Source organism: Camelus bactrianus, chromosome 30, assembly GCF_048773025.1.
Source record: "Camelus bactrianus isolate YW-2024 breed Bactrian camel chromosome 30, ASM4877302v1, whole genome shotgun sequence".
In the NCBI taxonomy this organism is placed as follows: Eukaryota; Metazoa; Chordata; class Mammalia; order Artiodactyla; family Camelidae; genus Camelus; species Camelus bactrianus.
Genome location: NC_133568.1, coordinates 17,781,107 through 17,806,450, shown reverse-complemented (window position 1 = coordinate 17,806,450; position 25,344 = coordinate 17,781,107). Strand labels below are relative to the sequence as shown.

Below are 25,344 nucleotides of genomic sequence, written 5' to 3'. Positions count from 1 at the left end.
GGGCGTCTGGGAATCGTAGTCCTGCGAGTCTTAGCCACCGGTGTACCTGGAAGGAACTGGGAGAAAGAAAACTACCACTCCCAGAATGCTGCGGGGCCAGAGCCTCGTCCAGTGAAGACCCAGGGCTCCCAGGGAGGGGAGCGACTGGGTTCGAGAGCCTCGTTGGACCCTTTCGAGGGAACGTGGGGGAGCGGGTGATCCTGCATATATCACGGGCAACTCGGAGAAGGGACTCCTCAAGAAGAACTGCGCTCCCCAAGACTCTGGTCAGGCGCCAAGAAGACACCTAAAGCTCCGTCGCGCTCACCTCGCCGTGTATCTTGGCTATTGGATGACGGCGACGAAGGAAGGCGGGGCTTCTACACGGGCGGTGGGCTGTGCTGAATCCGGGAGGAGCCTAAAGGTGGGCTCGGCAGGTGGGCAGGGCCTGAAGAGGCGGGACTTTCCAAGACGCCGAGTTCCGCGCCCTGCCAGCGTAGTAGGATTTGAAAGCAAGGAAACAAAAGGATGCAAAAATATACTCTTGAGCGTAGCTATATCGCAACGGCTGTTAATTAAATGAATAACTTTATGCACGAGGAAACAGATGCCCAGAAAGGTTAAATGGCATGGCCAAGGTAAAGTGGCAGAGTGTGGAATACAACTAAAATTTTTAAATTTCCAAATCCTGGATGATGGTAGGCCCGATTCTAGATTATCACTCACTCATGTATGCATTATTTATTTCATTCATTTATTCACAAATCTTTCTGGAGCATCTACTATGCGCCTGGCCCTATTCTAGACACAAGAAATACCAGTGAAGACACCAGGAGACATAATGAATAAGTAAATTATACAATACCTAAGGAGTGGTGGTGCTGTGGAAATAAGAAAAGCAGATAAGAGAGAAGCGAAGCTCTGGGGGAAGGTCCCAGGTGACAATTTAAAATATTTTTAAAGTTGACTTACCAGGAAGCTAGTGAAATGTATGCTTTGGGACACTTCATTTGCAAAGGCCCCTTCCAAAGCCTTGAAGAAAAATAGTCGTATGGTTTTGTAAAATTTCAAAAGGAAGATATTTGAATTGCTATTGGTTAATTCCTGTTTCTTTGCATTCCAACTGCCCTTCCCTCATACTTCCCTTCGTGTTGGAGGAACAAGGAGCATTTTGAGGATCCAGCTAAGGAGAAATTGAGTTGGAGATACATTTAGTTTGGGTTTAGTAGATATATTTATGATTCATGGTCATTTCTTGCCATCCTGGTGTAGGAATGGCTTCTAGGAATACTGTCATCCACTCCACCAATTCACCCAACATCGTAGCAGGAAGCTGCCCTCAGGGTGGTAGCCTGATATGAGAGTGTCCTACAGCACCTGGATTTGGAAGTATTGGGTAATAGAAACAACAACAATGCTTGAAATGTATGGAGCCAGAAGCTGCATAAAATTCTTCCAGACATCAGATGTATAAAACTGTCATCAATCAGGAAATACAGTGATTGTTAAAACTAGCACTAACAGCTGCTGGAACCAAGATGGTAGGAGTGAAGGTATTTAGATGTGTTCAGATGCTGGATATATTTTGAAAGTAGAGTCCACAGGAGTTATATAGACTATGAAAGAAAAGAAGTTAAGGCTGACTCCAGGGTTTTTAGCCTGAGAAACCGGAAGGATAGAGTTGCCCTCAGTTGAACCGAGGAAAGCTACAAGTGGAGGTTTGTGGGAGAAGAGTCATCGCTGTGACCAACAAACCTGGGGCCTAGGTTTTACCAGTCCAATGCCCTTAGGTCACATCCTTTGGACTTTGCCTCCTTACTCCTGCTTAGATTAAGCACCGGGTAAGGAGCAATGCAGAAAGACATTGGGTGGAAATCCCCATGTACTGTCCAATCTTGGACTAGTTGATTAACTTCCATGAACCCTCTTCCTCATCCATAAACTAAAAACTATATTGGTTACAGCCACTTTGGAAGACAGTTGGTTAATTTCTTATAAAACTAAACACACTCTTACTGTAAGATCCAGCAATCATGCCCCTCAGTATTTACCCAAAGGTGTTGAAAACTTATGTCCACACGAAACCTGCCCATGAATGTTTATAACAGCTTTATTCACAATTGCTAAAACTTGGAAGATACCGAGATGCCCTTCAGTGGGCAAATGGATAAACAAACTGCGGTACATCCAGACAATGGGATATTATTCCATGCTAAAAAGAAATGAGCTATCAAGACATGAAAAGATATGAAGGACACTTAAATGCGTATTACTAAGTGAAATAAGCCGATTTGAAAAGACTACGTATTCCATGGTTCCCACTATATGACATTCTGGAAAAGGCAAAACTATGGACACAGTAAAAAGATCAGTGGTTGCCAGGGGTCAGTGGGGAGGGGCAGATTGGCAGGGCACAGAGGACAGTGAAACTACTGTCTGATGCTGTACTGGTGGGTACATGTCATTGTACACTTGTTCAAACCTGCAACACCAAGGGTGAGCCCTAATGTAAACGAGGGACTTTGGGTGACATTGATGCGTCAACGGAGGTTCATCAATTGTAACCAATGTCCCCCTGCGGTGGGGGATGTTGGTGGTGGGGAGGCTGTGCCTGTGTGAGGGAAGGGGATATATGGGAAATCACTGCTTTCCACTTGATTTTTCTGTAAACTAGAACTGCTCCCAGCAAGTGTAAGTAGCACTCCAGGGCGTGGATTCCCAGGGATTCCCATAAGCCCCAGCTCCCTCCTTCCCAGCCCCAGGCCCCCCCACCTCAGGGAGCCTCCCCAAGGTCAGGAAGCACACACCTTAACTCTTTCTCCAGACTTCCCAGTGGGGCCTGTGGCTATCTACAGGAATGACTGCTCACTGAGGAAAAGGAAATACCCAGATCATTCGGGGATTACCCTACACTGTCTCTAGATTGATTTTAATTCCCAGAGACCAGAAATGTGACTGTGCCCACAAGTCACAGTAGGAGCTTACGGTGGTCGGGTGATAGACTAAGTCTTAGCTGAAGTCTGACTCACAGGGGGACCAGTTGATGTACCGACTCACCTAGGGTTATTTCCTCAGTTCTTGGATGTATATTTGGAATAGATATACTTGCCACCCTCAGAAGCCCCCCGACCCCATTCTCTCTCTGATCCAGTAAGGTTGGTTTCCAACACCTCAGCCCCGTGTCACGAACCCTGCGGAATCTCGGCTCTCCTCGTGCTTGGTGGAGAGTGGTAGGACTCATTCTTAAATTCTTAAAAGCACAAACAGGAAGCCATCTGATGGATGACTTGGAATCCAGTCAGCCCCAGCAGGGACACTGGAGCCATGCTGGGTAGAAATGAGTCGCATCATCTCAGATCTGAGTCAGCTGCATCTGGCTAATGGTGCAAGACACCAGCATTCTGAGTCGCTCTCTGCCTTTGCCGTCTTCTGCATCTGTGGAAGGATGTGTCTCAGAAGGACTGCACTGTTATCCAAGGATGTTCTCATCAAAGGGTGGAAGTGTGGGCTGCCTCTCCCTCCTCCTCAATCTCTCTCCCACGCTGATGCCTAAGTGCTCTTGTCAAAATAAGCCATTTGCCAAACTGCCACCCTCTTCTATCCCAGCTGATTCTTCTTTTATATATATTTATATATTTTGAAGTATAGTCAGTTTACAATGTTGTGTCAATTTCTGGTGTACAGCATAATGTTTCAGTTATATAGGAACATGCATATATTTGTTTTCATATTCTTTTTCACTATAAGTTACTACAAGATATTGAACACAGTTCCCTGTGCGATACAGTCAAAACTTGTTGTTTATCCAGCTGATTCTTCTAATTACCTTCCTGTGCCTTACAGTTATTGCAACCAGCCATGAGGAATCATATGCTAAGAAATGTGTTAGGGATAGTAAGGAGAGAGGGTGAGGGAGAGGGGGAGAGAGAGCAAGAGAGAGAGAGAGAGAGGGAAAGAATGAGAGGAAGGAGGGAGGGAAGGAATGAATGAACGAGGGAGAAAGGAAGATAACATTCATTAACAAAAGATGCTCATTTCGATTTATGTCCCATTCTACTTGACCATCATGAGATTGTAAAATTTGACTTCAAGTTTACCTGAATGCTCCATTTTTTTTAAAAGCTAGGGAAATGGTTTCTTACATTTGCTCCATTAGGTAGGCTCAATACTTTCTAAAAGAGTTTGGTAGACACAGGAAGCAATCCCCTGTGGAGCCAGGTACCCTGGAATAAGACTCAGGAGATCTGGGCTCTCCTCCTGGCCTTGCCCTCACACAGCGGTGTCACCATAAACCATCCATCTTCCTCCTTGGGCCACAGTCTTCTCATCTGTAGAAACACAGACGTGACCTCCAATGTCCTGTGGCAAGTGTAAGTCTCACTGTATTTTCCTGTAACTTAGAAAAGTTATATTAAAGCTCCCTTCTGCCTGGTTTGCAGCAACTTAATATAGTTACTTTCAGTTTTAAAACTGGGTCACTTTGAGATTTTTGAGTCTTCCTCCCTTTCCTCCCCAGTTTGCTGATACTCACAAAATAACTTGCTGGAATTTTGATGGAATTGGTCTGAATATATAGGTCAAATTGGGAAAAACTAACATTTTTAAAATACTGAGACTTTCCCTATATAAACATGGAATCTCTCTCCATTTATTTAGTTCTTTGATTTCCTTCACCAGTTATGTGTAGGTTTTGTACATACTTTGTTAGATTTACACCTAAGTATTTCATTTTTCTGGGTGCTAATGTAGATGGTGTTATATTTTTAAATTTCAAATTCCACTTGTTCATTGCTGCTCTACTAGAAAGTGATTTATTTTCATATATAACCTTGCATTCTGCAATCCTGCTGTATATAATCACTTACTAGTTCCAGTGTTTCTTTTATAATTAGAAAAAAATTTCATTTTTAACAGCTGTTTGCAATTGGTCTTCTGAGATGGAGACAATTAGAGTCACATTCTCGTACCTTTCTGTTAATTTCAGTAAAGAGAGCTCCCGCAACCCTGTGATTGCCACGAAGCAAAGCTGCTTCTAGAACCCTGCAGAGGGGTGGGAGGTAGAGGAGGGCAAGGCCAGGGGAAAAGCTGTATTCATTAGAACCAAAAAGCCTGCTCTGGCAACGAGACTCAACAATAGAATGTTTTAAAGAACAAAGTTTCTCTCACTCTTGTGAGATGGGTTGCAGGAAGGCTCCCTTCCGTAACTCTTAGGCACTGGCATCGCATGGGTGGTCAAGGAGGATTCTCTGCCACGTCTTGAGTTCCAGGCTGCAGGAAGGGGGAAGAGCACAGGAAGCCGGCCCACAGCTGTCATATGTCCCTGGTGGTGGCACACACCACTTCTGCTCACCTTCTATTGGTGGGAGCTTGATCACGTGGCTGTACCAGCAAAGGAGGCCGGAAGTGGCATCCAGCGGGGCAACCATGCGCCTCACTACTGAGTAACTGCTCTCATGGGTCTGCTCTGATGGACAAAAGAGAACAGGGATGTTGGTGGATAAATACCAGTCTCTCTCACAAGGAGGGAAAAGGTGAGGAGATGGAGCAGGGGACTTAGGGAGAGAGAGAAATGAGGATGGAGAAGAAAGAAAATTATAAGGAGAAGAAAAAAACTCCATTAGCTGAGAGAAAGCACTGGGGTTAGGTTCCGATTAGTCCCTGCAGATCAGCCAGGCTCTGCTTGTTATTCTGGGGTTTGGGGAGGGGGAGGTCTGGGACTGCAGTGAGGAAGGCAGGCCTGTTTTATTGCCCTGGCCGCACTAGCCGGCACTCAGCTTCACCTTACAGTTTCTAAATTTGTGCTTCAGACTTTTAAGATTGTTTTCCTTTTGTTCCCTCTTATTTGACCACTTTGGTCAAACAATTTGACCAGACAATTTGAACAGAAACAGTATGGAAAGTGGAGGGTGGGGTTGGGGGAGTCCTACTAGCTTGAAAAAAAATATAGCATGCTTTTTCTCCTTCATATGGTGATTTAATATTTTTCAAAAGGTTCTTACAGATATTGTTTCATTTCCTTCTTATAACAAAACTGCAAAGTTAGTAACAAGTCATGTTGAGGGCTCAGCCTCTGGGGTCCGGTGCCTGATTGGAATCCCTGCTCTGCCATTTACTGGCTGCGTGATCTTGGGGAACTCACTCAACTCCTCTGAGCTTCAATTTCCTCAATATAAAGTGGGGATATTAATAGCATCTACTTCCAATGTTGTTTAGTACCTATTTCAAAGGTTTGCTGTGAGGATTAAATGAGAGAATCCTGTCTGGTACACGGTAAAAACTTTACAGATGGGGAAATGGAGGCTAACTCTGGAGGCTTGCTTAACGATTCAAAATCAGGTCTTCTAACTTCCAATTCTGCTATACCTCAAGGCATAAATGATTTTGTGAGGCTCAAAACAAGACAGAGAAGTGGCTCGCTGGATGAAATGAAAATTAAGATTATGAAACAGCACAAAATGTTTGGATCAGAGAGAGAAATTCAAGGACTAGAGACAGCTGTAAAACAGAACAGAGCCAGAAGAGTAAAGAGAGGAGAGAGAAGGAATAGAAATGAACAGAAGGGGCACAGTGGCTGTCGAGCTGCAAACACCCTGAAGTTACCACTTTCCATAAAATAGAAACTGAGGCACGAGGCGGTCACATGCCCCTCCGGCAGTGAGCACTGCAGAGACTTGGAAGGTATCACTTCCCGCAGGGAAACCTTCTCATTCCAGGAAGAACTGCTGATCCACCACCTACATCAGCTTCTGCCTCCTGGGCTCATGCTGATGTTTTCCGGGAAGGACTTTGGAATCTCCCAACGAGCTGTCCACAGCGGCAGTCAGCCAGGCACGGCCAGTTGAGGGAGGAAAGCACACATCACACATCACACATCACACATCACAATATGTTCTCCTTTCTTTTGTTTTATTTTAATCCCTCTTGGAACAGGAGACAGATAACCTTTCAATAATCCGAAACCCCAATAAAAAGAAACTCTCTCTGAAAAGTACACGGTGTTTGGGAAGGCTTTGGTATTTAATAGACTTTAAAGATTTTCATCAGTCCTCCAGTTTCTCTGTATGCTTTTGCAGGCAATGAGAGGAGGAATATTAGCTGAATAAAAGGTCACTACCCCAAGAGTTGTTTTTAGTGTCAAAATAAATTTGACATAGCAGGGTGGAAAGCTCTAGATAGATGGATAAGCAGTTGCTGACCATACCCTAGAGCAGGTGCAACTTAGCATTTCCCACATACCCAGGCGGGGGAGGGGAAGCTCTTTTAACTCTAGGGTTGCTTGAAATTTTTTCTCCTTTCTGTTTTTACTTCTTTTTTTTTTTCTTCTATGTTCTCACTCTCATTTCCTCTGTAATTAACTTCCAGCTTCATCTGGCTTTGCAGCCACGAACATTCCCACTTAAATATCGCTCTGCCGGTTCTCAAACTTGAGGGTGCATCAGAATTATCCAGAGGGCCGTGGAGACACTGATTGCTGGGCTCCATCCCCAGAGTTTCTGATGCAGGTGGTCTGGCGTGGAAACCAAGATATGCATTTCTCACAAGTTCCCTGATGCTGCTGCTGCTGCCGGTCTAGGGACCTTGCTAGAGAGAAGGACTTGCTTATATAAATCTCCCCAGGTCTCTGCCTCAGCCAGTGTTACCAGATGCTCTGCACTTTTGTGTCTCTGCGGTTCCAAGAGCAGCTTCATCATCAGTGTTGCGGGACTCCATTCAAGTCCCAAAGATGCACCAGTGAGCCTTTTAAGAGGGACTGTGGAAGTCAGTCTGAGGGCTGGACAATGCCAGAGGCCACTAACTCTTGAGCATCTGGTCCCAAAGTGAAGCTGGAGCTGAGCAGTTCCCCCAGTATCCTCTCACCCAGGAACACCAGCGCCCTCCAGAGTGGTCTCCATCACCAAGGACGGAGGTCCAGCATTGGGTGGGGGTAGAAGTGAGGCCGGCGCATCCGGGCATTTGTCTGAGACCATGGGTGTTAAAGATCCAAGGACTCTGAGGTCGAGTCTGACAGGCAGTCCTCATATTGATGATTGAAAAATGAATGAAACATTAGTTTCACTTCAACTGCCTCAGAAAAAGGCAGTGGAAATCACAAAAAAAGGCATGTTTTCAGTTGAAAATAAAAGATACATTAGATTATAAATAATAGATGTATTTCCAAAAGGATTAAGTGGAAATCTTATTCTGGTCCTCACGACATTCCAAATTCCCTAGTAGGCTGGCCATTTAGAGGAAACCATGAATATTCTGACGCCTGTAATTCACAGTTCAACGAGTCTGCAATTGTCCTAGGGAGCTTCTGGTGAGTTTCAAATGGCCATGGGGCCCTGCACTGGTCTCTCAGGTGCTGCCCTCTTGTGGCCACCTGAGCACATGCAATGAAAGCGTTCTACTAGATTCTGCAATTGCATTTCTTCAAATAAGTGGGAGCAGAGCCCAGGAATTGATTTCTCCCATCAACGGGGGAAAGATGATGGAAACCTGCCATGACATAGATGCTTCCACAGGTCTAAAGCAACATAGATGTTGCTTATCTGCTGCTTCATAATGTTTTAGGAGCAGAGGAGTTAAGAGAAACCATTGAGGCAGGTAATAATGATTTTTCTAGACTTAGTTAAGAGGAAATTTGGAAAGTAAAAAGAAAACATGTTTATATGAATATGTGTACGTCTGTTGTATCATATGTATGTTGTATGTATGTGAGTACATGCATGTATCTTACCATGTCTTCATTTTTACAAATTATAAATTCCTGCTCAGTAGCTATTTTGTTGGGCTTTATCACAGAGATCCTCCGTTAGGTAGGATATATTTATGACTAGAGTCATTTATTGCTTTAATTTGCATAGCATTTTAGAGCAGTGATTCTCAGAATATGATCTTGGTACCCCCTGCCCCTACCCAGAGTCCCTGAGAGCCTTCCAGGGAATCCACAAGGTCAAAACTATTTTCATAACAATACAAAGGCATTGTTTCCTTTTTTACCCTCTCATTCCCTCATAAGTATACCCTGGAGTTTTCCAGAATCTACATGATGCGTGATATTGCAACAGACTGAAAGCAGTAGCTGATACAAGAAGCCAATATTAGCTTCTATCAAACTGGACATCACAGAGATTTGCAAAACTGTAACACAATGGCATTCTTCTCACTACTATTTCTCATTTTGAAAATGTAGATATTTTTCATAAAAATATGTTAGCATATAATAAATTTACTGTTGTATTTAAATGAATTAATAAGTAAATATTTTAAATGTTTTTTCGGTTTTAGTTTCTAATTCAGTAAATGTCAATAGGTATAACCCACATAATAGGCAAAGGCTCTGTGGGTCATTTTGAAGGCGTTAAGGGGTCATGAAATCAAAAGTCTGAGGGTCACTGACATGGAGGAACCATGGGACTGCGGGGTTATTCCCGAAGCTCAGATTGCACATGTGTCCTGGGCACAGATTTAATATTCGAGGAGAGATTTGAGACTGTAACCAGTTTACTTACCTAACCCCAAAGGGTGGGAAAGAAAGGTTAAGTACCACGCTGCTGACCAGGAGGATATCCTGCACTAAACTTTCCCTTCGCAGAGGAAAAATGAGGCTCCTCTGTGTTGCATCTGTGCTGAGCCCAAAGGAGCTGAGGCCCCAGCTGAAGGCGTGCTGCTGTGCGATGCTAAACAAGCTTGTTTCCTGGTGCAGCTACAGGGGTCTCCGACTGAAGGACCCTAAGAGAGCTGGTATGCAGGTGGCAGCCTCCTGATCCTAGTGGCTTCCTTTTCCACATTCCGCTCCATGTGTGGGCACTGCTTTAGTATCGTATGCCCCTAGGAGCAGATTTTGGGATATCCAGGCCATTCGTGTCAATATCAGTGTTTCCTAAAGTATGGTCATCAGAATCATCTGTTTATGGTTGCTAATAAGTAAGAATCAGGAACCTGATTTTCATCAAAATCCCCAGGTAATTGTCACCTTCACTAGACTTTGTGACAATGTAGCCTTGAACAAAGGAAATTATCTGAGGTCTCTCTTTCAGCTATAGTATACTGCCCTCTTAGTTCAGCTGTCCAGTCTTAGGACATCTTCCCTAGAAACTGGCCCCAGGGATAATCTCTTCATAGGGGCAATAGCCCCCCAGCTGCAAGATGCCTCACAGTTCGGGAGAACCACATGCCAAGTTAGCATAGCCTCGATGTTCCAGTGAGAAATATTCACATCCAAGAACAGAGTGGGTTGAGCCCTAACAGCCTCCTCTTTGCCATCCCAGGAATCAGCATCATGACAGAGAAGGCAGGCAGCTGGAAAGAAGGCTGGAGATCACGTGTTAACCTGCCACTCCCCTCTGATGGGGGCTGAGATTTAGGCCATCCTTAAAGGGGACACAACTCCTAGACTCCAGCTGGGAAGGCACCATCCAGGAAAGAGGAGCTCTGCCTTGCAAATCCATTGCAAAATGCAGAAAGCTTTCTCCTGTTCCCCACAGTTGTACGGCTTTCTGCAGCCACACAGGCAAACACTGCTGCTGGCACTCCCATCTTGTCCCTCTGTCACCAGCTCCCCACCCAGGCCTTGATGAAGTCCTGCTGAGAATCAGTAATCTTGTCAAATTCCATCATTTTTTTCAGAGAAAGAAACAGACACGCTGACACCAGCTCAAGATGAAGAGCATGATTTTTTAAATGAACAATGAAGTGATAACTTTCTTGGGACCAGAAAATATGATGTGCCTTTTGAAACAGCACGTGATACAAATAATACATGTTAGGGTTCACTAGCATGGAAATAAAACCTCATTAAAGCTCCCTGCGGTGACACTGCCCCCCTCCTATTGTGATTAGAGCAAAAATTTGGTTGTTTGGAGGATTCGGTCAAGTCCCCTGCTGTAGACTCGCCACACTTGGCTGGGGCATATTTACCAAGTTCAGCACATAAAGACCCAGTGTTACTTTTCTAAGTGCTGACGGCCCCAGGTACAGCACTCTGTCCTCCCCACGCAGGAGTTTGAGTCCTGGTTTGTGTGAACACAGCAATCCTCACCATTGTTGCCTAGCTCAGGGTCTCTCAACCTGAGCGCTACTGACATTTTTTATTGGATAATTCTGCAACCGGGGGTTGGAAGATGGCTATTGTAGGACATTTAACAGCATCCATGGCTTCTACTCACAACAAAAAAACCTGCAGACATTGCCAAATCTCCCCTGGAGGGGCAAAATTACTTCCACCCCCCACCCCACCCCATAGAGAACTGCTCTAACCTTACAAATCCGCCTTACAAACAACTCAAAGAACTCGCAGCATGAAATCAGGAACTTTCACTGGAGTCTTTTTCCCCCACGGAGAAAACATAAAAGAATATTTCTATGGATTTCATCAATAAGATCTGAAAGGTGCAAGCCAAAAGGAAAGGACTGATAATTTCATCTACTCTAAAATGTAAAGCGTGCATATGAAACACACCACATACGAAGTTGCCACAGACTGGGATATTTGCAACACAGGAGACAAAGGATCAGACTTTGGAATACAGAAAGGACATCTCAGGATCAGCAGGAAGAAGACTAACAGCCAATGGAAGAACAGGATACAGCAGGCAGCCTACCACTGCTAGCGGAGGTGTGAGTTTGGAAAGTCACTTTAGGAAACTGCGTGACATTGTCAGGTAAGGTTGAATATACATACACCTTATACTCCTGCAACGATGCTCCTGACTATGTACCCTGGAAAATGAACATATCTCCATGAGGAAACACGTATAAGGAGTTGGTTACAACCATGCTTGCAATAATGAACACTCGAAACAAACCAAACGTCTACTCACCAACTGATAAGTGGATGAACATTTAAGGCCCACATGCACACTGTAGAACACCATTAGCATTAAAAGTGAATGGGCTGACAGCATTGTAAATTGACTATACTTTGATTTAAAAAAAATTTTTTTTAAGTGAATGGGCTAAGCAGCACTATATACAAGAGCCAAGAAATGGAAACAACCTAAATGTCCATTGACAGATGACTGGATAAAGAAGTTGTGGTATGTTTATACAATGGAATATTACACAGCCATAAAAAAGAATAAAATAATGCCTTTTGCAGCAACATAGATGGATCTGGAGATTGTCATACTAAGTGAAGTAAGCCAGAAAGAGAAAGACAAATACCATATGATACCACCTAAAAGTGGAATCTAAAATAATGAGACAAATGTACTTATTTACAAAGCAGAAGCAGACTCAGACATAGAAAACAAACTTGTGGTTACCAGGCTGGGGAGTGGAAGTGGAGGGATAAAGGGAGACAGGGTTGATTCCATTACTGTGTACCTGGTGAAGTAGAGACGTATCGGTGAACAGGACAAATGTAGAGAGGAAGCAGTTACCACTCAGGTCACCCCCCCCATCCCAGCACCCATAGACTCAGTGAACCCAAGGGAGATGACTTACATTAGAAAGAGGAAAAACTGCCAAAGCAGTTTCTATGAAAACATGATGAGTACCCAGCAGCCCTGCGTCGAAGCCTGCGCGAGAAAGCACAGACGGTATGAGTGGGGGCGAGGGGATTTATCTGCAGTGGCATTTGTGGAGACCATTTGTGCTCTGAATGGACACAGTGGCCCAAGCACCAAGCCAGCCCGGCCCACATCCCACGCAGATAAGCCAGGGGAGGAGGCGGCATGCTTTGGAGAGGAGGGTGGGGCCGTGAGTGGGTATGGGTGGCTCTGGCCCCCGCCACCAGTTCTGATGGCCAGGAGAGCAGGGATGGGGCAGCTCTGAGGAGAGCCAGTTCATAAAAAAAAGGAAATAGCAGAGCCCAGGTGTTCACAAGACAAGCGAGGAATCGCTGGTCTCTCCCAAAACCAATCAGGAGGAATGTAAGGAGGGCTGGGTTCCTTTAGATCCATTGGGGGTGATCCTAGACTGATCGGACCTATTTTTATCCACAGGTTGGTGTGTGAGGATGAAACACAGATTTCAGGATTTAGGAGGAATTAGAAAAAAACGCCCATAAATTGACACTTACTCTCCTTAGGCCTGCTGCCTCTGTAAATCTGTTTCACTGTTTTTAATACAAACTTCAAACATATACAAAAACAGAGAAAACAGTTTAATGAGGTCCCATATACGCCTCACCAGCTTCCGAAATGATCCCTAAATGGCCAATCTAGTTTCATCTATCCCACTTCCTCCCTATATTGTTGTGACAGAAATATTATATTTTATATTATTTTCTCCATAAATATTTCAGTATGCATCTAACAGATAAGGACTTGAAAAACACATTATCACATTAAAAAAAATTAGTAAGTCCTTAATATCATCAAATATTTTGGCAGGGCTCAAGTTTCCAGTTGTGTCATAAACGTCGTATTTTTTTAGTTTGTTACAGAATCCAAATAAGGTCCACACATTCTATAAATCTTAAATTTCTAGGGAATTTGGGGTTGAAATAATAGGCAGAACAAAACTGGACTTCTCTGCCCCTACTTTTTGTTCCATGAAATTGCAGTTGTGGGGAGGGTTTTGCTTTGTTATCTTATTTAAAAAATAATAATAATAACTTTCAAAGACTATGTCAATAACCAGAAGGCTGTTTCCAAGGACCCTGGGTTTCCAGCCTCATGACTAGAAGCTCTTGGCAACAGAACTGCCGAGCAATGTTCGCAGGCAAGTCATCTCCCACTGGGGTCTACCGGGAATGCAGTGTTCCTTCTGTAAATGCCACCCACCCTCAAGATCGCCTAATTAAGCCAGAGGGTTCAAATCGGCCACCAGGGGGCTCCCGAGGAACTCAGTGAACTTCGCAATTATCCAAAAAGCCAAAGTGGTGAGCGTTTTTTTTTACAGATTGAACACATCAGGCTGGGCCTTGTCTCCTCACTCGGGTCATATTCTGCTAGCGGACCAGACCAGACCTCAAGGAGATGTTACTCCCCAAGGCTGGCTGGAAAAGGACAAGGTTAGCTGTCAGCTGCCCTGTCAAAGGATATGGGGTTTGTAGCCCTCCCCCGACCACAGAGGTCTTCCTTGCAAATTCACTTGAAGGCAAAGAGAGCCTGCACAGATGGGGAGCATCCCATGCCGATAAGCTCCTGGTGACCTCATGGTTGTTAATAAATCCTTCAACTATTAAGTACACAAAAAGCGTTATTATAGGTAAGGTCAGACATATGTCAGTAGGGATGGTTAACATGAAATTACACGCCCAGGAAGGAAGACAAGCCTGAGAACCTGGACGTCCAGATTCTCCACTTGGCCTTAAAGTCTCCCCGCATCTCTGGGCCTCGTTGCTGGAAACCGAGGGGGTCGGGACAGAAGACACAGGAGTTGTGTTGCAGGAATGTATTCATTTGCTAGGGTTCCCGTAACAGAGAACCACAAACTGACTGGTTTAAAACAGCAGAAATGTATCACTGCACTGTCCTGGAGGCTGGAAGTACACTCCGAGGCCTCTAGGGGGGAATCTTTCTTTGCCCCTTCCAGCTTCTGTGTTTGCCAGCAATCCTCAGCGTTCCCTGGCTTGCCAGCGGCCAGACTCTCCCTGTGTGTCTTCACGTTGTCGCCATCAGTGCATGTCCTTCTCTGTGTCCAGATTTCCCCATTTGATACAGATACCAGCCATATTGGATTAAGGCCATCCACCCTCTGACCCCCATGATCTCCTTTTAGCTTGATTGTCTCTGTAAAGACCCTCCCTGCAAATCAGGTCGCTTTCTAAGGGAGATTAGGCTTCATATCTTTTTCAGGGGACACAATCCAACTCATATCATGGACTATATTGTAAAACGGATAACGTGTGGAAGGCCTGTGGCGACAGATCCACGAATTGTGCACGCTAGTGGGTCACAGCATCCAGGATAGCGAGTCTACACAGAAACAGTTATGATGTGAAAAATGACATACTGTGATTTTACTGAGAAAAGTGAGCATTATGACCCAAAGTACATTAAATTCACCATATTTGATGCTTTCCTATGACCACTGATACATAGAATATATAGATTTATAGATAGAAAAAAACGTAAAAGATGAGACCTCAAAACTCCAGTTTTGGGGGAATTTTTGGTTTTTGTTTCTTGTTAAAAAGGTACATTAGAGCATGATTATTGTGCTACCAGATTATCCCACAACACTTTTATGTATTAAACACAGAACTTGTATGTCTTAAACGTTCACAAAATCAGTTTCATGCCCCTTTCGGGATCCCTAGCATTCATCATGTAAATGAGGCCACTCCTGCTTTTGCTCACCATCCACACTTGTGGGTTTTGCAAGAAGTTCATGGCCCTGCAGGCGCTGATCCCAGCAGGCACCGCCTCAGTTCCTGACATGGTTTCTCAATGAAGAGCGTCAGGGCCAGCCCGGCGATGGAGGTCAGCACACAGTGTCCAGAGAAAAGATAGAACTGGAGAGAAAGAGGGGCGGAGTGCATACAGCCTTACCACCAGGTGCCTAGTGTGTTTGGGTCTTAAAGTGTATCATCCGGGCTGTATGAAACAGATCAGTAAGACAAACAGCCCAAACATTAAAGATAAAGGAAAAAGAAAGATATTATCCTGTGCTAAACCTCTCCCTCCAATAAAGCAAAGAACAATAAGCTTTTAACAAAACAAACAAACAAAAAAATCAGCTTCTACAGAAGCCGGTGGGTTGCTCTGTCCCAGGGGACAGCAAAGCGTGATGCTATGACAGAGCTGAGAGCCGGGGCTGGCTCACCATGTTGGTGTCGGTGTAGTGAATCAGCGTCTCCTGGAGCCCATTGTAGAGGAGGATGAGGATGGGGTGCACCAAGTAGCAGGCGTAGCTGATGCTGGCCAGGAACGTCCAGGGACGGCAGGAAAGCAACCGGTTCACCAGACCTGGAGGGAACAGGCACCCACTCATGGAGCCGCAAGCCCCTCCCCGGGCCTGGGAAGGCGCTGCACATCACTGTTCCCTCTGGGTTCTGCACTTAAGTCTGGGGACTTCTTCTAAGGAGGTCTTTATTCACTGTAATTTTAAAGAGGATGTACAAAGACAAAAAACTCCAACTTCCCGTTGTAGGAATATGAAAATTATAAGAGACGCTAACATTGAATTTACAGTCATTTTACTTCCTTTGTGCGGCTTCAACCACTGATCACAAAACATTCCACATATCAAACAAGGTGCGAAGTCCTTCGCTTGCCTGGGTTCTGGTTCAAGGTGCACCACACGAGCCTTAGGACAAGGCCGGTAACATCGCCGGGCCTGAGGCCGTGTACCTTCTGTAACTTGGTACATCGTCTACAGCTGGACTGCCCCATGTGCTAGCTACTAGACACACGTGGCTATTTAACTTAAGTAAACTGAAATGAAATACAATGAGAAATTCCTCTCTGAATAGGACCCGTGGCTCTCGGCAGTGGACTGAGCAGTGGTCTCCCAAGAGCTATGTCCGCCTGGAACCTCAGAAGGTGGCCTTATTTGGAATAAGGGTCTTTGCAGATATAATTAAGGTAAGGAGCTCAAGATATCTTCCTGGCTTAGGGCGGGCCCTGAATCCAAAGATGAACGTCCTTGCAACAGACAGAAAAGGAGACACAGACACAGAGGAGAGACACAGGAGAAGGCCATGTGAGGATGAAGGCAGAGACTGAAGGGATGATGAACAAAGGAATGAGGAGGAACTAGGAGCAGATCCCCCCTCAGAGCTCCCAGATGGACATTGACAACACCTTGATTTTGGATTTCTAGCTTGCAGAACTGTAAGAGAATCAATTTCTGTTGTTTCAAGGTAAAAGGAAAGAAAAGGAAAGAAAAAAGAAATCCTCTGCTATCACCCGCATCACACCTTCCATCTCCTCCTCCCTGGACCTCTGCTGTATCTTCCCAATGGATCAATTGTCTCTCTGCTCTTACTACCCTAAAGTCTCCATGCAACATCCAGAGTAATCTTTTAAAATCACAAATCAGATCATGTCACATGGCATTTAAAGTAAAACCCCGATTCTTCCCCATGGTCATGAAGGCCCTGCGTGACCTGGCCGCCGCCTTCTCCTCTGTCCTCACTCCCGTCTCTCTCCCTCCTTGTTGCTTGATCCCGGCCTCACTGGTCTTGCTGTTCCTCCCACCCATTAAGCACCTCCCAGCCTGGAGAACTCTGCCTCAGCAGCCCTCTGCCTGCAATGCTTTTGTGCCACCCATTGGCAAATGCACCCTTAATCCAATTACCCCCTCATCCCTCATTTATTTTTATTTACCATATTTATCTGCATCTGAAATTATATTATTTAATACGGCTCTGGGTTCATTTCCTAGGGCTGCTGTGACAAGTTGCACAAACATGGTGACTTCCATGGTGACTTGAAACAACAGAAATTTATTCTGTCATTTGCTGTAAGCATCCAGTCCTATCTCATGCCAAATAGAGGAGAAAGCAGAAAAAAAAGTCAGGTAACTTGAACAGACATCTTTCATCTGGAGAAGATCCCTTTCTTTCCAATTAAGCTCTTTTTCTGCTTGACTTCCCAGACATTGAAAACTGTGCTCAATAGAAAGTGTCCCCGGTTATCAAAGGGCTGAAGGGGGAGTGGGGAAGGGTAGAGCTCAGTGGTAGAGCACATGCTTAGCATGCACAAGGTTCTAGGTTCAATCCCCAGTACCTCCATTTTAAAAAAAAGTACGCAACAAAGGGCTGAAGGGGGTCTTGGCAACTCTTCAGTCTGCACCCTCAGATGAGGAAACCGAGGCCCAGGGTGGGTGTGGCCAGTATTCTTAGCCCAGCAGTGATATTTTTTTCTCGCGACATCACCCTGCTTATTCTCCTCCAATTTCTAAACTAGCTTCATTGGAGAGGCTGCAGATTTTCCTTTCAGAACCTGCAATTGTATATAAACCAGCTTAATAATCTAAACCAGAATAGGTGGGTGGTTTTCCCTGAGTATATGGACAAATTGCTGTTTTTGAGTCAACAGCAGTCATTCAGCAGCAAATAAAAGTCTCTCTGCAGACACTACGTTGTCACACGGTCGCCTTTAACGGACCAGTGTGGTCCCCCCGCAAGCCCCGTGCTGCATGGCTACACGTACCTCCATAGCCTTCCTGACATGCAAGCAAGATCCATCCCACAGCCGCCGCCCACAGGGTCCGATGGAGGGCCTGGTACCCAGCAGCGGCCACTGGAGAGGAGACGGAGGTGTCGTCCAGCACGTACGCCAGAGCTACCACTAGGAACAGCGTAGACAGGCAGCAAACCCATCCCAGCAGAGCCTGCACCTACGGGGGAAGGAAGGGCACTGTTCTCAGCCCGTTTTGACCATCGTGTATTTACTTCCTTTCACACTAGCTGACTTGTGTGTGTCGTTATTCTCTCTCTAGGTGTCTGTTTGTAAGCCTCAATCAGCGCCTGAATTTGGCAGACAGAAAGTTCAGATTAGTGGTCACAAGGGGTTGGGGTGGGGTAGAGGACAGCGGGGTGTGTGACCATGAAGAGGTGGCACAGGGGTGATCATTGTGGTGGCAGAGGAGTTCTGCACTTTGATGGTGGTGGTTACACAAATCTACACATGTGATAAAATCACACAACATTTTACACACCCACAAATGAGTACACAGGAAACTGGCAGATCTGAGGTCTACAGATTATGCCAGTGTCAATGTCTCGGTTGTGATCACGTGCCGTAGTTACGTAACACGTTACTGCTGGAGAAACATGGGTCAAGGGTACACAAGACCTCTTGTGCTGTTTTTGCAACTTGCAGTGCATCGTGAATAATTTTTAGATGAAAGTTAAAAGAAAAAGAAAAGGCAATGCTCTACCCCACCCCCACCACTCCTGACCTCCCATTCTGTTCCCTAACCAAGCAAGGCCCCTTGATTGGTTGTACCCCCACCATAAATGTGTGGGACCCCAGCTCACAGCCTGTCCCTGGGGTCCCCCTGTCCCTGGGGACATAAAATGGCGGAAGAAATAGGAGAACAGAGAAGTTTCCAGCCCAAAGAGTAGCTCTGTGAGTTAAACTATTGGGCTCAGTTCAAGATTTTAGATCTTATATCACCTTACTTGACTTTTTTAGACCCAGACCTATCTTCCAAGGGTCTCTCTTCCTTCTCTGTTCCAATTCCCAAAGCACAATGATGACATCAACGCTGAACTGAACTAGCACCTTATCATCTACCATCTTGTCTTTAAAGAGAAGCTCTCCCCTCCTTGAGTCTGTGGCTCCTGCCCTCGGTTCTGGCCACAGGGAACAGAGGTACTTCCTCAGGGGCTCTCCACAAGCCCCTCTTTCCGCCTAGGACCCCCTTTTCTCACTCCCAGCACTTGGACTGTGCCCCAGCTTCCCCCAGTGGGGACTCTGCATCCTTATTTTCTGGCTCCTAAAAGTCTGGCCTCCTCGTCCCTTCTAAGTCATTTCTCCAGCTCAGCTTGCCTTGTGTTCCAGCTGCATGCCCCCTGGTCCTGACCTGGTCCTCAGAGTGCTTCCCAAATGCTCCATCATCATCTTAGGTTTTCCCCTCTGCTCACACCCATTTTCTCCCTCGGCACCACGAACCTGAACTACTAACCAAGAATCTGATCTCTAGAAACCAAAGAGCTTGTGCTACTAAAAATCCAACCCACATAGCCATGACCTTCCGGAAGACGGTCTTGCCGTCACAATCGCCTTGGGTGCGTTTTCCCGCTTCAGTGATTTCTCTGAGTCTGTCCCAAGGCTCCAGTTCTGGGTTCCAGATCTGGAGCTTTCTTAGGGGAGCTCAGTGAGAAAGCAGAGAGTCAGGCTCTGGCAAGAAGACAAGGTTCCTCTTACCTCTGGTGCCAAGAGCCATTGCTCACACACCACAGCACAACAAAGTACCCGGAAGCCTGACTCCTGCCCATGGCTTTGGAAGAGCTTGGCCAAACGTGGTCCAACTCCGAGTCCAGTCCCAAGCAGACCCAGCCCTTACAATGAGGTATGGGGAAACCATCTACCTTGGTTTTTAGGATGTTTGCCTGGTAGTTTTGGTGCATGAAAATGCTCAGAAAGAGGCCCACGAGGAACGGCCCGAGTCGGCAGTAGGGCTTGGTGTAGTACTCTGAGAAATACAACACGGCCGCGTTTTCACTGAAAAACACAAGGTCACGTTTGATCTGGACGTGGAAAAGGGGGATCCCTCAGATGTCCACTGGGGCAATCAGCAAACCCAGAGGAAAACTGGGGACACATGTGTTCTTTTCCTCGGTAATGATCCCCAGACAGCAACCTCAAGATTCTGCCTTGGACCGCAGTGGGCTTCCTAAAATTCCAAATTCCCCTGGGCCCCTCCATCCTGGATCCCAAGGAAATACGATCACTGCATTCATTTCAAATAGTTGTTTCTGGTGGCTGATATGTCAGGACAGCCCTAGAAATGTGCTTCCCAGAAGTGACCTCTTTGTGGAAGCTCTTACAAATTCAGTTGCGTGGGCTACACCCCTGGAGATTCTGATTCAACTGGTCCAGAATGGTGCTTGATGGAAGCACCCCTGGGAATTAAACTCTCCCCAGGTAACTCTCAAGTGTGTCCAGAGTTGAGAACCGCTGGGCAAGGCAGGAGTAAGCCTCCTTTTCAGTCACCTGGCTATGCTCCTAAGCCCACAGAAGCTGATGACATGATGAGAAGGGCATGAGGCTTCCCTCGTCAAAAGACCCAGGATGTAGTCATTCATTCATTCACTCATTCATTCATGTAGTCCACTCACAATACACTTTGAGCACTTTTGTGTCACTCAAGGTTCTGGACTATTTTACACCAGGAGGTCAGCGAAGGCTGCTCCAAGAAGGTGACATATGCCCAGACACCTGTAGGAGGTGAAGGAGCTAGCCCTGCCAAGATCTAGATTCTAAAGGAAAAGCATTCTCCTGTGAGGGCAGAGCAAGTGCAAAGGCCCTGAGGCAGGAGCGTGCTGGGTGTGGAAGGAAGGAGGCCAGTGTGGCTGGGCCAGAGGCCGCAAGCAGGGGAGGGATACATGAGGTCAGACAGGGATTCTACTTTGAGACTAATTTGAGCAGATGACTGACAGGGTTCGATTTTCATTTGTATCACTGACCGCTGCACTGACGATGAATGGGAAATCTCACCAGTTTTCCCTGTGTAACACAGTGGGGTTATAAGGAAGAATGTTATGTATCTATCATTTGGGGAGGCAAAACAGCATAGTGGGTAAGCTCCTAGGTTCAGCTCACACCTATGCCACTGCCTAGGCGTGTGACCTTGAAGGGGTAACCCCACCTTCCTTACATTTCAGCCTCTCCCCATAATAGCGCTTGCAAGCGGCAGGTCGCCGCGGAGGACCGACACAATACAGCCACGTGGGGGCGCTCCTTTCCTCCGAGAAGCATTTCAATGGGCAGCGGTGAGTTCCCTGTACTTTCAGAGAAGACCCCAGCGCAGGTTGAAGGGTTCGAAATTTTGGAAACCGTTCTCAACCAGGCCCAACAGTTCCCACCCGGTTTTTCCAGGAGCCGATTCGCACAGTGCCAACAGCGGCCCTGCCTGGGAGGCCCTGGCCGTTCCCGGGGCAGGCGAGGGACAGAGCAGCGCGGGCTGGGAGCCCAGGGTACCTTGCCTCCGACGGAGCCGCCACCGGAAGGTCATAAACCAGGGTGAGCAGAGCAGCGGCGGAGAAAGATGCCAAGAACAGCGTGGCCCCAAGGAGGACAAGGGCGTGTTGACTTCTGCAAAAAAGAGAGGACGTTGATAGGAGCGCCCTTCACCGTCCTTCACCGCAAAACTTGTGGCTCCGAACGACGTGCATCCTTAGCAATCAGAGGTGCTTCCTGCCAGCCTGCCTTTGCGAGAGGCTGACTGGGGGCAGCCGTGCTGGAGCAGGGCGAGAGCTGGGCTGCAGTTTGCCTGAGTCAGCCTTTAGTCTTGACCATTTATTAAGCTGCTCGGCCCTGAGTGGGGCCTTCAACTGGAATTTCCTCTTCTTCACCCTGAAATCGAATGTGCAGCTCGAAACAAGGCCAGGCCTGGGAGTGTCCCTTGCCACCCACGAAGCACTGTACAGACACAAGTGGTGGGTGATTCAGGAGAGAGATGACTGTCAGGCACAGGTAGGGCACAGGGGAGGGAGGCAGGGTAAGAGGGGGACCCAGGGATCCTCCCCCAACCTGAATGCGGAGTCTGACAAATGTCTGGGTGCAGGAAGTTCATTTGGGGGTAAGAATGAGGGATGGCTGTGAAACAGGGAAGTAGGGAAGGCCCATGCAAGGATGCATTATCACGGTTCTTCCAGAATGTTCTGTGGAGCCTTATGAAAGGCACCTCAAAACTGTCCTGAGGGTTGAAAAAGAGAAGTCCTTTCCTACTGTCTTCTATCCCCCGTGGGTCAAAGGCCCCACAAAAATTAATTCCTCCACAATTTGGGACTCTGCATGCGTACGGCTGGGAAGGTTCCTGAAGGAGTCCCAGCTGTAGTAAGCAGGAGGTTCTGGGGTGGAAAATGAGATCTGGGGACACAGGCTCAGAGCAAGTACCAATTCCAAGGCACTCGGAATTGGGGGGGTCTGCCATGACATAGAAGAAATGTCAAACTCGGGTGCCAGACCATCCAGACACAACCCGGCCCGGAGAATGCCTTTGGCAATCTTATTTCACTTTTGGAAGTCGCTATGGTTCTTCATGAGGAAGGGATGAGGTACCATTCTGCTTATCACCACAGTGATGCAAGGGGCAAATGATTTCCGCACGGAGGGCCAATTCTAGTTTAGTGCTAATGCTTGGAATGGAGGAGGGGCTTGGCTCAGTGGTGCTGTGATTGACTAGTCATGTCTGCCGGAGGGGGGTTGTTGGTAACAATGCAGTAAGTTTACCAAGCCTTTGGCCAGACCCTCTAGTTCAGTCATCCTTGAACTACTGGCATTCTGTGTGAGTGTGGTCTCTGAAAGGAAAAAAAAAGCCCTACCTTTTATACCTCTTTCCATTTAGAGACTAAACGTAGTAGCATGGCCACAAGCTTGGGTAGTGCCTGTTTTTAGCTGAGGAATTGCAATCTACCTTCCGTGACAGTCTCTAGGAAAGATGATGACGCTGGGGCCAGGATGCCTCAGTTACAAGGACACTCAAGTAGGTTCCCACAGGTCTAGAGTGGGGAGGTACTGAGAACTCATTGTCCTAGGTGGGTGGTAAACCAGCCAGTCAGGCCATCCAAGAAAAACCCACATCCACCCAAGTAAATACTTGTTTAACTCCCTGGGGGACTGGAGCCCAAACTGGCACCTCTTAGGAGTCGGGCAAGCCTCCACTAGCTACCGTGGCTACAAAGAGTCTAATAAAAGCTTCCGAATATAGGCTATTATGGGCTAGATTGTGTCCCCCAAGTCCTAACCCCCCAGGACCTCAGAATGTGATTCGGTTTGGAGCAGGGTCCTTAAAGAGATAACTAAGTTGAAATGAGGTCGTGGGGGTGGGTCCTAATCCAATGTGGCTAGTGTCCTTGTCAGGAGAGGAGATAAGGACACAGACACCCACCGAGGGAAGACAGGGAGAAGACGGCTGTCTACAAGCCGAGGACAGAGGAAGAAATCAACCCTGCCAATACCTCGATCTTAGACTTCTAACTTCCAGAACCCTGAATAAATACATTTCTGGTGTTTAAGCCACCCAGTCAAGGCAGCCTGAGCACTAATACACAGAGGTACCAAAACAAGCAGAAAGGAAGACAGAGACACAGGTCCCGCCTTCATTCCTGTTGGTCCTTTGTCCTCCAGAGCCCTTGAGTCACTAATCAAGACCATTGACCACAGCACAGGTGGCCTGGGGCTAAGCTGTTTCTTGGCAAATTCAGGTTAGCGGTTTTTCCTTGCTGGCTCTTTGGGGGAATGGCTCCCAGGACAGTGGGATTGAGAAAGGCCGAGAGCTTCAAGCACTGACCATGGCCCCCATTCTCTCAAGAGTATTGGTCCCTCAGAAAGGCCTGTTTGGGGGCCACAGCCCAAGAGAAGGAAGGAATAGCAGAGTGTCCCCTCTGGTCTGAAAAAGCCTCAGGCGGCCTTGAAAACTCTCTCAGCCCCAGCATCCTGGCCAGGACTCCCCGCGGGATTTCTCTTGCCCTTATGTCACTAAGTCCCCGGACCAGCACTCAGAGCATTCTGCCGCCAATCCCTCCCTCAGGGGGAGCAAGTAGAGACTTGCCTTTTCTCTTCCGCCCAGGCTGCCAGGCCGGCCGAGCCTCTCAGCTGCCCACCTGTACCTGCAGGCACTTGCCACGTCTCCAGAGCCCATCACAGAGCCGAGGCCTGTGGCCGCCACCCCAGAGAACTGGCCAGACTCAGCTCTGCTGGGCCCAGCTCCCACCACCACCCCCCCAACTGTCTTGCAGGAGTGTGAGTTCGACCTAGCGGGGCCCCCATGGCCAGAGCACAGTCTCAGCTCCTGCTGGGGAGTCCCTCCCCTGGCAGCAGCAGGGATCAGGGGCAGGAGTGCCTGAGTAATCACCCCACCCCCTTTAAGGGGCTTGAGGGTGGGGAAGGCCTTGCTCAGCATCCAAAGCAACCTTCGTCTACTTTTGACCTTCCTTGTCTGATTCCATGATGGGGTGAGCGGAGACAATCACAGGAATTCCCAATTCCTGCCACTTTCAGTGGTTGTGTAACCGAGCAGGACCCTGCGGGGTCTTCCTGGGACAGACCCCTCCCCTGTATCCTTGGCTGTAGCTCCTCCCTGAAGTACCCAGATAATAGAACCTCATGCAGATTTCCTGAGTTTTTCAGATGGATGTGGCCCCCGGACTTCTGGTTGATGGAGACCAATCCTTAGGTGCCAGTCAGAATTGTGCACAGCTGATCGCAGGCCCTGGGCCGCCCTTCCCTCAACTGGCCTTTAAAAATGCTCAGCTGAAACCCTTCAGGGAGTTCAGGGGTTTGGGGGCACGAGCCACCCGTTCTCGTGGCTAGCTTGGCTTGGCAATAAAACTTTCTCTGCTCTAAACTCTTACGTTTCAGTGTTGTTTGGCCTCACGGTGTGGCAGACACAAGTTTCAGTAATAATATTGGCAAAACCTAGGAGTTTGTGTCTGTGGCAGGTCAACCCTGGCTGGGGGCAGCCCCTTGCCTGGGTCCCAGCAGCTGCCAGAGCTCACTTTGCTCCAGGGAACTGGGGGGCACTGTCCCTGATAGGCCCTGGCCACCTGCTGGGATGAGGCTGTTTCGAAGTTTCCCAGAAACCTCGGGAGCTGCGGTCCATGTCTGCTTAGGGGTGAGTGGCTCCAGCTCGCGCAGGCTGGGAATTCTCCCCACTCCTTGTAGGCTCGTTCCCTCTGGGAAGGAGCCGCTCTGGGCTCCCGCGAGACACTCTGGGTGTGTTCTCTGTCACGAGCTGGGCCGGTCTGTTTGGAGGCCTCTGTCTGGGAGTGGAAGTGGAGTTTTTCGATGACAGCTCATCTGATCTTTTGTT

The 25,344-nt window shown here is 47.3% G+C and overlaps 1 protein-coding gene and 1 long non-coding RNA gene across 2 annotated transcripts in view; one reads left to right on the top strand and one right to left on the bottom strand.

Moving 5' to 3' along the window:
• The first annotated feature begins 211 nt into the window (after positions 1 to 211).
• LOC141575622 (uncharacterized) lies at positions 212 to 9,189 on the top strand. Its single transcript, XR_012503297.1, has 2 exons — positions 212 to 5,510; positions 7,342 to 9,189. It is a non-coding gene; the product is annotated as an uncharacterized LOC141575622 (long non-coding RNA).
• Positions 9,190 to 11,655: 2,466 nt separating this feature from the next.
• The window catches only part of LOC105073995 (O-acyltransferase like protein), a gene marked incomplete at its 5' end in the record, with an annotated part of 63,338 nt that continues 49,649 nt past the window's right edge, over positions 11,656 to 25,344 (bottom strand). The window contains 5 exons of the mRNA XM_074355264.1: positions 11,656 to 15,367; positions 15,679 to 15,821; positions 18,012 to 18,198; positions 19,898 to 20,030; positions 21,510 to 21,623. Of these exons, the coding sequence (XP_074211365.1) occupies positions 15,242 to 15,367; positions 15,679 to 15,821; positions 18,012 to 18,198; positions 19,898 to 20,030; positions 21,510 to 21,623 (703 nt within the window). The remainder of the gene's footprint in view (positions 15,368 to 15,678; positions 15,822 to 18,011; positions 18,199 to 19,897; positions 20,031 to 21,509; positions 21,624 to 25,344) is intronic.